This window comes from Stigmatopora argus, chromosome 12 (assembly GCF_051989625.1).
Source record: "Stigmatopora argus isolate UIUO_Sarg chromosome 12, RoL_Sarg_1.0, whole genome shotgun sequence".
Classification (NCBI taxonomy): domain Eukaryota; kingdom Metazoa; phylum Chordata; class Actinopteri; order Syngnathiformes; family Syngnathidae; genus Stigmatopora; species Stigmatopora argus.
In genome coordinates, this window is record NC_135398.1 from 16,567,639 (window position 1) to 16,580,691 (window position 13,053).

Below are 13,053 nucleotides of genomic sequence, written 5' to 3' on the forward strand. Positions count from 1 at the left end.
TTTAAGTTAATTTTTTATAACAAATAATTCATAACAACACCTGCGTAATGTGTATCTCATGCTATTATTGCATCCAGAGACTTGGTGATTAGGGATGGAATGACAAACTAGACTACTATGGACACACTTCCTGGTTGTAGTACTGCTCACATGAATTCTTTTTTTAATTTGTCCATGTTCAGGCAACACCCTTTTGAAACATGCAATGGAATGTGCAATCCAGCAGATGATCCTTTCGATTCATACAGTATCTCAGAAGTACCATATGCGATGAATTTCTTCCGATTTTCCCTTCAAAGTAACACATTTGTAGTCCCTATTAAAACCATGAATATGGAGGTGAAATTGATTGTAACGAATGTCATGCTCTGTTTCCTACAATGACATGTGTCATTTCAGCAGCTGATTAACTCAACGAGAGGAGGCAGGATCACAACAGCTGCAGCCGATTGACAGATCCTGTATTTCAGAACACCGGCTACAACCAGCTGATTGTAGGATTGTTGTGTGCATTTCCGTTTCGTACTGCCCTGCCTGCTAAAGGAATATAAAAGTTTGAGCTTAAAGTAGTTCATTAGATGTTGTTACATCCTGTGTATGAGTGTGTGAGACTGTAAGGTGTTAAGTGTGTGACTGCAACAATACAGGATGTAGGGGGGTTGCAAAAGTGGAATGTTTGCAGATGCCGTGGGGGTGCAAGAGTGGAATGTTTGCAGATGCAGATGGGCCGGGGGCAGTTGGTGGAACGGGGGACTGCGACCGGGAGGAGCCAGCGGGCGATTCCGCAGGGGAAGAAAGACCAATGAGCAAGCTAAAGTTAACTGCAGTATACACATAGCCAATAGAATAATGCCAGGATGCCTTTGTTGCTGTGCCATTTGCATATTGGGTAGTATAACTCATTGCTGGGCAACTCGGATGTAGTAGTATGTCGGCTGGTGGCAACAGAGGTGTATAGATCTGTGCTGAGAGGGACCCGAGACCCAGTTGTATGTATTAGATTTGTGTGTTAGGAATAAATCCACTCGTGTGTGAAAATGCTAGCTTCCTGATACCTTTCTATTGCGGAACGAGCGCGCAAATTGTTGGATGAGTGGCAGTTGGGTAAGGTCACAAATTGGAGTCAGATTACTAACTTAACTTTAATATAATTTAGAGATAAAATTCCCAACACTGCCCAACACTTTACTGCAACTTCCCGAGAGCTTCTCTTTGGTATTTTGTATTTTTGGTACCTTCAAAGACTTTATTTTCCTCGCCGACTCAGTCGTGCTGTTTTCGTTGTACTTTTGACCCGTAGTTTATTCGTCGACTCGGTTGTACTGCGTTTGTTATATCCTTTTTTGATACTCGCGTGCTCTTTCTGTTCAATAAATCCTGGTTTCTCTGAATTTAGTCCTCCATTTCCTTAGTTGTTGTGGATCCATCCTTAATCGGCTTGTCGATTCCTAACAGGGACAGCGTAATTCCCTCGGAGACTCACCCCATGCTGGTCCATCTTGAAGAGGTTTAAGTCCGGCAAATGGGTGAGTAGGCTTGTCTAATGCACTCGTAGGTAACGGTGTAAATCTGGCTAATTTAGATGACGGCATAGCTAATGGCGTAGGTTCGTGTAATCAGGCTAACGGTGTATCCTCAGTTAGGTTTCTGAGTTTAGTTAATCGTCCCGCTCTACAAGCTTGCTTTCGCTTCCTATTTCGACGATTTCGCTGTTCAAATCCGACAATAACACATGGTGGTCCTGGCGATCTGGCTATCTCGTTCAGTATATTCTGCGCATGATGGAAGTCGTTATAAACGGTAGTTACGCCCCGTAGACCAATGTTTAATAAATCTAAATGGCTGTATTTGATGTTAAATTTGATAATAAAGTCTGGTATTGACGAACAACTTGCAAAAACACACACGAAAAACACGAAACGAGTAAAGAAGTAGCGAGAGCTTGACATTGCATGCATTTGCGCCGCCATCTTGCATTACACCAATTCACAATTGTGAATAAGGGGGCGTCTTATACAAGAGAAATCGTAAAATTCAACGACTTAAAGGCAATTTTAAGGGTGCGGCTTATACGCGGAGGCGTCAATATGCGAGAAAATATGGAAATGTATCCAAACAAGCCAGCTGCTCTTTGCCTAACTGTTTGAATGAATCATGTTTCTGCTCTGTTGTTTTCATGTTTGATATCATTAAAACCCAAATGCTTCCTAAGATTTAAGATCTAATTCGCAAATCACCCCCATATTGTTGACCGACCCAAGGAGAGCAGTACAGCGAAATCAGTGGCTGAGTTCCTCCTGCAACTGACTGGTCTAGACCCCACCAATGAGACCATGTTTATCTGTTAGGCTCACCAATAGGCATTCCCAAATGCACGCATAAATAAAGAGACAAGACTTTCTTCTGAGTTTTCTTGCAAGAGAGAATCAAACCTTTCAGGTCTCTCCCCAGGTTCGTTCTGGCGTCACATGCATCTTTTCCTTGTTTATTAGCTTCGAGGACCCTAGTTACAATGGACGTCTCAGCTCTCAAGGGAGGGGTGGGAAACAGGAGTGAGACGTCAATAGTCAAGGACCCTAGTTACAATAGACGTCTTAGCTCTCAAAACAAATGAAGGTCATATAGAGCCGAAGGATCTTCTCCACATTCCAGCAGTCCAAGAGGATTCGACCTTCCTGTTGTTTGGTCTAACTAAGGAGCAAAGCATTTACTTTGTTGCAAGTATAGGTACTATAATAACTTTTCTAATGTTAATAAGCTAAGTAAAGCAAAGCGTTCTTCATTGTGAGCAAATATATAATAATGTAAGACTAATAACCCTATCATGGAGTTCCTCCTGCAACTGACTCGTCTAGACCCCACCAATGAGACCATGTTTATCTAAGATAGGAGCCATACCGAGTAGCCCATAGCTTGCCGTTACCACAATGAAAACCAACAATAAACAAATTAGAGAAAAACAATCCTTCACTAGGCATGTACCAATGATCTATTTTAGTGTTTGATAAAATGACTAATACATTGTTGCCATTATGCGATAATATTACCATTTTTCTTCCTTTTCTCTCTAGCCAACTAATAACTAATGTCACCATACTTTTGATTAAACCACCCGTTCAAAAATAATATTAATAAATATTGTAACATCATTTACAAACGTCATTTTCAGAAGAATTTCCGCCTGTGAGTTTCTAGGTGCTCCCTGAAACACTTTTTTCCCCCTGTCGTTATGGGAAGACTCGGCGAAACACAATGCTGCTTGCTGCAATTTAATTTCTAAGGTAGGACGCCTTTCCACGTCATTTACAAACATCATTTTCGGAAGAATTTCGAGTTTCTAGGTGCTCCCCAGAACACTAATAAAGTATTGTATTGTAGGGGAAGGCAAGGAGGATGGGGATGACACACATGGAAGGAGTAAAAATGGGAGAGCCATAATGATTAAATTAGGCCAAAGAAAAGTAGAAAAATGTGTTAGTGTAGGATTTCCAAGAGGAGACGTTTAAAATCTCCACCACACTCGGCATTGAGGGCTTCTTTCAAGGGAACATCATACTTTTCCAGATACATATCCTTCACCGTGCCTAGATCAACCTGGTGGATAAACATATTAATTTCAATAAAATCAATTCTGCTGTTAGCCAACAGAATAAACCATTATTAATATTCATTTATTCATTCATTTTCTGAACCGCTTTATCCTTATTAAGGTCGCGGTGGGTGCTGGAGCCAATCCCAGCTGACTCCGGGCCAGAGGCGGGGGACACCGTGAATCGGTGGACAGCCGATCGCAGGGCACAAGGAGAAAAACAAGCATGCACACTCACACCCATACCTAGGGGCAATTTAGAGTGTCCAACCATGCATGTTTTTGGAATGTGGGAGGAAACCGGAGTACGCGAAGGAAACCCACGCAGGCCCAGGGAGAACATACAAACTCCACACAGGTGGACCAACCCGGATTTGAACCCAGGACCCCAGAGCTATGAGGCCGATACGCTAACCACTCAAGTCGCCGGACCGCCTTACATATACAGAGCTGCCAACTTCTCTGGAATTTCCAGAGTTTACTCCGGACAAGAAATGCAAACTCCGGGAATGCTGAAAACTTTCCGAAACTCCAGAAATAAAAAAAATGGTCACTTAATTTTTTTTCAGCAACCATTTTCGAAAAATAACAAATTTAAATGCCTCAAAATTACTCCATCTTACTTCCGCATTTGATTCAAATGCACTGTAAACCGGATGAAGGATCGAGATTTGCACATTGCACAACATGCAAGTGCGACTTCAGCGTGGCACATGCTGGAATTCGTTATTGTAAAACGCACGTATAATGACCCAAACACAAAGATATACTTATTTTCATTATGGTGTACTTTTTCAGAAGTTTGCAAAAACACAAGATATCAATTCACGTAAAACATGATCATAACAGTTTGATTTAAATTTTCCTACATAATTTTTTTTAACATTTTCTTTTGATTTTGCGCGAATCACACACTCCTGATGAAAACATAAATCTCCGGAAATAGGACAAGGGTATGTATACCGTATTTCCATGACTATATGGCGCATCACATTTTAAGCCGCAGTGTCAGTAACGAGTGCTATTTCTGTATTTGACACACACAAAAGACCCATCACATTTTAAGGCGCACCCACTAGATGGTGCTGCGCTAAAGGGAATGTCAACAAAACAGTCAGATCGTTCAACCAAACTTTATTAATAGATTACAAATCAGCTTTGTGACAACTCCAATCACTCCCAACATGAATAAACAAGTTTTTTTTTATTTTCTCCGAGGTTAAAGTATTAGTATTTTCGTGTCACAGCAATAGCATAATAACTCATGTTAAACAGGTGTGCATCTCACCAAAGTCGTCATTAATCGAGTCAGTAATTTCTGCCTCCGAAAGATCGGACCACAGTTGAAACTTCCACTGGGAACAACAACGAACATAGAATTTATGTGCTCAATCAACCGAAATGTAACGCTGTTTTATATATCTCAGCATTGCCTGGCACACCGGAAATAGAGTCTGGGCTGCTTGCTGTAGTTGCCAGGGCTGTTGTGGTTAGATATTTATCCATATACAATATATATATGTTATAGTTATAGTTCGCAGTCTAGCTTTGAATGCTCTGTTGACGCCAACATCTAGCGGCAGGATTTCTTTTATAAATCCAGCCGGAATGACGGCAAGCACCAAATTAGTGTGTTCGCCATCATACTGGGTGTATTGACAAAAGAACTATGTATCCCAGAAGTCACTGCGCACCGGAAATAGAGTCTGGGCTGCTTGCCGTAGTTGCGAGGGTTGTTGCGGTTCGATATTTATCCATATACAATATACAATATATATATATATATATATATATATATATATATATATATATATATATATATATATATAGTTCGCAGTCTAGCTTTGAATGCTCTGTTAATGCCAACATCTAGCAGCAGAATTTCTTTTGTAAATCCAGCCGGAATGACAGCGAGCACCAAATTAGTGTGTTCGCCGTCATACTGGTTGTATAGACAAAAGAACTAAATATCCCAGCAGTCACTGCACACCGGAAATAGAGTCTGGGGCTGCTTGTCGTAGTTGCGAGGGTTGTTGCGGTTCGATATTTATCCATATACAATATATATATATATATATAGTTCGCAGTCTAGCTTTGAATGCTCTGTTGACGCCAACATCTAGAGGCAGGATTTCTTTTGTAAATCCAGCCGGAATGACGGCGAGCACCAAATTAGTGTGTTCGCCGTCATACTGGGTGTATTGACAAAAGAACTATATATCCCAGCAGTCATGGCGCAGTACTTTTTCTACGGGGAAAATAGTAGAGTCGGGGGGCTGCTTGCCGTAGTTGTGAGAGCTGTAGAGGATGGTGTACCCTATCGACTGAATTATTTTATTTTATCGTGATAACAATTTTAGTATTGGTCCATATGTAAAGCGCACTAGATTATACGGCGCCCTGTCTATTTTGGAGAAAATTTAAGACTTTTATGTGCGCCTTATAGTCGTGAAAATACGGTATATGTGTATATATGTATATTTTTGTGTGTGTGTGTGTTTGTGTATATGTATGTATATATATTTCTGCAAATCACGGTAGTGTTTCTGTATTCTGTTGAAAGTTTCATTAAGATACAGTCAAATTCATGATTAATGGGCTTGGGTGGAACTCTGGTTTCTGTCTGCTCACACAATACAAACCTCAGAGCGACCCACGATCATGCGGATGAGTGCGTCCTCATCGGTGCCGAGTCCCCTCATCGCAGCATTAAGGCACCTTGCAAAGTACAGCTGAGGATTCTTGGCACAACGGACTATAAAACAAACAAACAGATACTGTGTAAAGTACAGTGTTTTTCATATTTTTTAAGTAAATAGTGGTTACTACAAATCAATTCTTAACCGGGGTTCGATCGAACTCTAGGGGTTCGGTGAGTCGGTCTCAGGGGTCCAGTGGAGCCTCTGCCCCGGAGGTCAACCCACATCGACCCATCACGTCTATTCACCATAACATTCTCTGCTTGACCATCACTGGCTTCAGAGGATCACGTGACATTGCTTGGTCAATCAGTGCTACGAGGAATTTATATATCATGAATTTGAAAAAAAATCACATTTTATCTATAATCCTTCTAAAGCGTGATTTATGGATGGGTGTGTGTGGGCGTGACCAGACTTTTGGTCGCCGGGCTTTTGGTCGCTGGACTTTTGGTCGCCGGACGTTTGGTCGCCGGACATTTGGTCACCCGGACCCAAACGTGCGGCGACCAAACGTCCGGCGACCAAAAGTCCGGCGACCAAACATGGTAAAACAACACGGTCTACGCATCAATCAAAGCCAACAATGGCCCTGAGCAGTTTCACTGAGCGGACGTGTGAGTGTATAAGAGTGTGTATGTACATGGGTTGTCCCCTTAGGAAGGGACATCAGTCAGGGTCTTAACAAGTTCTCCAACAAAACACAATAAAAGTACGGAAAATTTGGAGCTTTTCTTTAGCCTAATAATTAATAGGGCATTAAGTATGACAAAATAATAATTCACAGTTTGTATTTAGGGAATTTGAGCAACAATTTTAAATGGTAATTATCAATAAACTTCCGGGCGACCAAACGTCCGAGTGCCGTGTGTGAGTATGTTAAGATTCTCTCGCTACGTTTGTCCCAATAGAGAGGTGAATTTTTTTATGGTGGCCAGAAACGGCTGTCGGATCCTAAAAGACGAGTGATTGAATTTCTTCATCTTCTCTAAGTGTGTAAACTCAATCTTTTATTTGTTAAAGCTGAAAGGAGAGTTGATGTATGAATTGTTGTTTTTATACGATGTGCCCTAAACGCACCACGTCATTTACAAATGTTATTTTCGGAAGAATTTCCGCCAGCGAGTTTCCAGGTGCTCCCCAAAACACTTTTTTCTCCTGGCGTTACGGGAAGACTTGGCGGGACACGATGCTGCAGGTCGCGCTGACCCAATTTAGTTGTAAGGTAGGACGCCTTTACACGTCATTTACAAACGTCATTTTCCGAAGAATTTCCTCCAGCGAGTTTTCAGGTGCACACACACGCACACCCACACATCCATCCATAAATCACGCTTTATAAGGATTATAGAATGGCTAAACCGTGATTTATGGGTGGGTGGATGTTTTATGTTAACATTCTCCTACTCACAACAACATTAACCTTCTTTAAGTGTGTAAACTCAAGCTTTGAGCATTTGCAAGGATTATCGATGAGTATGCCTGACCAGAAATATGTTAACTTGCTGCTCTCTTTTGTGGTAGTTTTAAGCATTACACTCTGCAGATTCGAAAAACCTATACCTTCTTCAGTGCACACGCAGTGCTTCCGCTTAGTCATTTCAGCTTGAAGTTAGTTGCATGAACTACGCAACAGCATCGCTATTTTGTGAGTTTTTATTTTTGTCATATTTTCACTTTGGTCCACAATGTTTTAACAAATATAACACCCAAACATTGCTTATATAGGTACAATTTGTTATCCTTTCTTTTGAAATTGACCGTCAGTTTTCCTTACTTTTTCCTAAAAAGCATACTCCTGCTTCTGTATAACTGTGCATAATCGTATACACGTTTGCTGTGCTGTGTGTAACTGAAAATTTCCTTTCTCATCTAACCCATTTTTTTATAGCGTAACTGCCTTTTGGTTCTAAACAAGCTGGTCCCCCCTGCTTGTTTTACACGAAAGTAGGGTTTGGTATGCGCATATAAAACTGGTGGGTTTCGGTGAATGCGTATATGAAACTGGTGGGGTTCGAAGGTCACGTCCACTGGACAAAATGAATACATAACAGTTTCCTCCTGGTGGTATTAGCATGGAAGTCGCTAGCATGGGCACGGTGCAGTCAGTGGCAGTTATAAAAACTGGTGTCTGTTTTTTTCTGCCTCTCTGATACTCTCTGACTGAGAGACACACATTTACTTAACAGCCAATGTTACACTATTATGGAAAATCACTCCAGGGGAAAAAGGCGAACGATGTTTATAGATGGCTAGACTCGTAATTGGAATAGTAATGAAGTGTGGCCTTGTAATAATGTAATCAGCGCATGTGACGTTCCATTTTATTCTTGAAATTTTTGTATAGCTACAAAGGAGGATTACTTTTGATATCAAGTTGTGTCAAAACTACTTGACAGATTGAGATTAAATCTTATGGTTATGTTCCAGGTGATTAGAGCGAAAGTTTGGCGTAGAAAAATGGAAGGTACATTTTTGGTCAAAATAACCATTGAACCATTCATTATCTGTACTGCTATTCCTATCAAGGATCGCAGGGGGTGCTGGAGCCTATGCCAGCCAACTATGGGCACCAGGTGGGGAACACCCTGAATTGGTTGCTAGCCAATCGCAGGGCATAAGGAGACAGACAACCATTCACTATCACACTCATACCTAGGGGCAATTTAGAATGTTTAGCCGGCCTAACATGCATGTTTTGGGGATGTTAAAGAAAAACAGAATACCCAGAGAAAACTCACGCGGGATCAGGATTCATCATAAATAACTACATCATTATGTTTATTTTTTTACATACCTAGAATCACGTAACAGTCCTTTAAATTTCCTGAAGCCTCAGAGTCAATAGTGTCCAGGACGTCTCTTCCGGATAACTCAAGTCACAAGACAACATGTTAAAACATTTTTGAATCAGTTTTGACCGGGCAAGTTCTGGTCCAGAATGACTGTGAGCACTGCTTACTGTCTCATAGGCTTTAAAAGTGGCCTGGAGCTGCATGTAGTTCCTGTGTGCAAGTATGTAGCTGAAGGTTGACTCATCTGTGCCAAACATTCCTTCCCCTGCCTGGTTGTTAGAGACCAATGAGAGAAGGAAACCTTTCATTTGGATCTGCAATTCATCTAAAATAGTTTAGTTCACAATGGTTGCATTGTTAATGCCCTGTAAAACCGACATACGGACATAAAAAAATATATTTCATTGTTCCAAATGAAAGAGTGATGTTAACAAGCCTACCTAATTTGAATTAATACAAATATTTCTAAATGTATGGGACAAAGATTCAAAAGGAAGAAATATATAGCTGGCGTGTCATGCCTCAGACATTTTATGTGTGTCAGTTGACTGTGCTCAAACCATACACAGCTCTAGTGCCAACTGTCAATCATCTACTTTTACATTCTACTTATTACTAAGTGGAAAAGAGATGCCACTTTATCTAGATTGTTTCCTACTCATCTATAATTGTGGCTTTGTCAGTATGTACAAAAATGTATTTTTGGCCACATTTTCAGATCACCTTGCTTCCATCACCACACCACCTGAGCCACAAAAGAATTAGTCAAAAATCAAACAAATGATACTATATTGCAATATTACATGTGCACAATGTACCATATTTTCTCGCATATACGCCGTATTTGTCGCTAAAAAAATGATGACTGAATTGAGGGCACGGCTTATACGCACAGGTTAGACGTGACATGTACGAAACGCCATAACGCAAGACAATGTGGCCGATACGGTCATTTATTTCAAAATAGAGAAATGATAAACAAATAAAACGCTTAACAAAATTCATTTTGACGTCTATGATTAAAATTAAAGAAAAAAAAACGTATCTTGCATAAAACGGGAAAAAACTCATTTACTTGTGCCAGACATTGCTCACTCAGGGTGCCGCCATCTTACCTAGGGATGACAAACCAGACAGCTACGGACACACTGTTGTGTTGTACTGCTCATTTGACTTCCTTTTTTAATTTTTCAAGGTGCAGGCAACACCCTTTATGAATGTGCAATTCAGCGGACGATCCTTTTGATTCATAAAGTATCTCAGAAATACCACGTGCGAAGATTTTTCTTTCAAAGTAACACATTTGTACTCGCTATTAAAACCATGAACATGGAGGGGAAAAATTGTGAATCGGGGGCGTTTAACACAGGAGAAATTGTGAAAGTCACAGTATGGCAGACACGTGGTTAGTATTGAACATCATAACCACTAGATAGTTATAATGTTACGCTGTTAATAGATGGTGAATAAGAACCAATAAAAATATGTTTTTCCATTGTAATATCCTGTATTACGTGTTTTTGAGAGGCTTCGAATAAATTAATTTGTTATTAGTTCATTTCTATGGGAAAAGTTGATTTGAGATACGAGTAAATTGACATACGATCCCGGCATTAAGCTTGTATCTCAAGGTATTACTGTATTTTACAGATACTCCTCATGCCAGCCCGAGACTACAAAATTTGTTTAGTCAACCCAACAAACACTGTGGACGAGTTGTCTCACTACAAGAGTACAGCGTTAGATTGCTGACAGAATTCCATAAGGTGGCGCGAGTAGTTAGCGCGTCGGCCTCACAGCTCTGGGCTCCTGGGCTCAAGTCCAGGTCGGTCCACCTGTGTGGAGTTTGCATGTTCTTCCCGGGCCTGCGTGGGTTTCCTCCGGGTACTTCGGTTTCCTCCCACCTTTCAAAAACATGCATGGTAGGCTGAATTTGAAATTGCTCCTAGGTATGGGTGTAAGTCTGTATGGTTGTCCGTCTCCTTGTGCCCAGTAATCGGTTGGCCACCGATTCAGGGTGTCCCCCGCCTCTGGCCCGGAGACAGCTGAGATTGGCTCCAGCACCCCCCGTGACCCTAATGAGGATAAGGCGGTTCAGAAAATGAGACGAGATGAGACAATTCCATCAGCGTAATGGCAAATACCGCAAGCAAGTAATTCGAAATACTATCTGCGTAAAATTAGTTCGAAGCATGCACTTGTGATACTTATTTAACTCGCAATTGTGATTCACTTCATCGCACTCAAGCTGCACAGAAGCCGACAGGAAAAGACTACAGAGGGTGATCAACACAGCCCAAAAGACCATCAACTGGCCCCCTACCTGCCCTGTTCAGCATCTACAAATTCGATTCAATTCAATGTTAGTCTGTCACTATTCTCAACCAATCAGGAGTCGGAATGCAGAGTAAATTCTGATTCGGGGCTCACTGTCCAATCTTAACAAAAGGTGGAGAGAACATGCCATATTTTGCATTATATTTCCTTTTAGAATAAAACCTGTACGTATACATCAATTTTAAATATTTACATATGGACGCTTTGATGTGATATTTACCATTTACTGGTCAGTTGACATCCTCCCTACTACTTCAAATTGAATGTGTTCGTAAACCCATAAGGGACTCATGGTTCTCCTAGTTATACTTGTGTAAAATGTGATTGGACAGAAAGAACTTTATCAGAATTTGACCTACATTCCGACTCCTGTCTGGTTGAGAATAGTGGCAGAGTTGAAACATGAAGTGTATCGCAAGCGCGGGTCAAGCAGGTATCACAAGCGTTCGGTTACACTTGCAGTATTGCACATTGGGCCTATGGAACTTGTTTTACGCTTGCAGTGTTTCACATTTCGCTTATGGAATTGTGGCAGCAGTCTAACGCCATACAAGACCAGAGATCTGAACATTGCGTACTGCTGCGAAGAGCAAAGACCGACAGCTTGTCTTTGGAATGCGGGACAAGCAACTGTAAATTAGTAATGGCCACTTAGTATCATAGTAATATTTTGTCAGGATTTAGCTTTTTCTTACACCGATGGCCCGTGACTATCAACTTTCTCTAAGTATATTCGCGTCATCGTCGTTGTGACAATCTAAACCAGCGGTGCCCAACCACCCGTCTGTGGACCGGTACCGATCCGCGAGCTACCTAGTGCTGGTCGGTCAGAGTAAAAAATATTAACGTTTTCAATCTCGCCCTCCTACTTGAAATGAGAAAAGTTGTTATAATAATAATAATAAATAATTGCTATTATGCTTGGGACTTTTTTTTACCGTCGTGGGTGTCTGTGAAATATGAAATGCATCCTTTTAGATTCTTTTTATAAGCTACCATGTTTTCTTTAGCAACTAGAATAGAATTTTACTGACACCTACTGGTCAAGGCGTGTCATCACTGGAAAGATTATTGCTCAGGGAGCAATGCCATAAACCAGGGGTCCCCAAACTTTTTTCTGTGAGGGCCACATAACTTTTCCCTTCTCTGATGGGGGGCCGGTGTCAGTTTGTAACAGAAAAAGTGTGACGATCGTAGGGGAGCTTAAAAAAAATATTGTTTTCCAGAAAGCCACATAACCAAATAACCCTTTCCAGGTTCTTTACAGAAAAAAAGTCAGGAAACAAATAATAACACTATTAATGAAATAAATAATAACTAAATAACCCTCTCTGAGTTCTTCACAGAAAAAAACAGGAAATAAATAACTATTTATGAAATAAATAATACCTAAATAACTCTCTCAAAGTTTGCGCTAACTCCACGAATAAAAACGAGCAGTTGCGCTGTGTCTTGCACGTCCGTGCTTTCATCCAGTGCTAATGAAAAAAAGTCAAATTCTTTGGTCTTCTGCTGCAGCTGGGCATATACATTACTCCCGATTTCTTCAACGCGTCTGGTGATTGTACACGCCGACAGACTTACGGCATTAAATGCATCTTTCTTCTCGGGACACACCTCCTCCGTGACAGCA

At 40.9% G+C, this 13,053-nt stretch overlaps 1 protein-coding gene across 3 annotated transcripts in view; it reads right to left on the minus strand.

The window, feature by feature from the left end:
- LOC144085521 (annexin A13-like) overlaps positions 1–13,053 on the minus strand; it is an 88,840-nt gene that overhangs the window by 10,754 nt on the left and 65,033 nt on the right. For 2 of the 3 annotated variants that reach the window (XM_077614873.1, XM_077614874.1), the window contains exons 8-10: positions 9,251–9,352; positions 9,086–9,161; positions 6,232–6,344 (exon numbers count right to left, since the gene is read on the minus strand). In XM_077614873.1, coding sequence (XP_077470999.1) covers positions 6,232–6,344; positions 9,086–9,161; positions 9,251–9,352 — 291 coding nt within the window. Of the gene's footprint in view, positions 1–2,471; positions 3,595–6,231; positions 6,345–9,085; positions 9,162–9,250; positions 9,353–13,053 lie in introns of those variants that run through there. The other variant, XM_077614875.1, reaches the window with a different exon arrangement.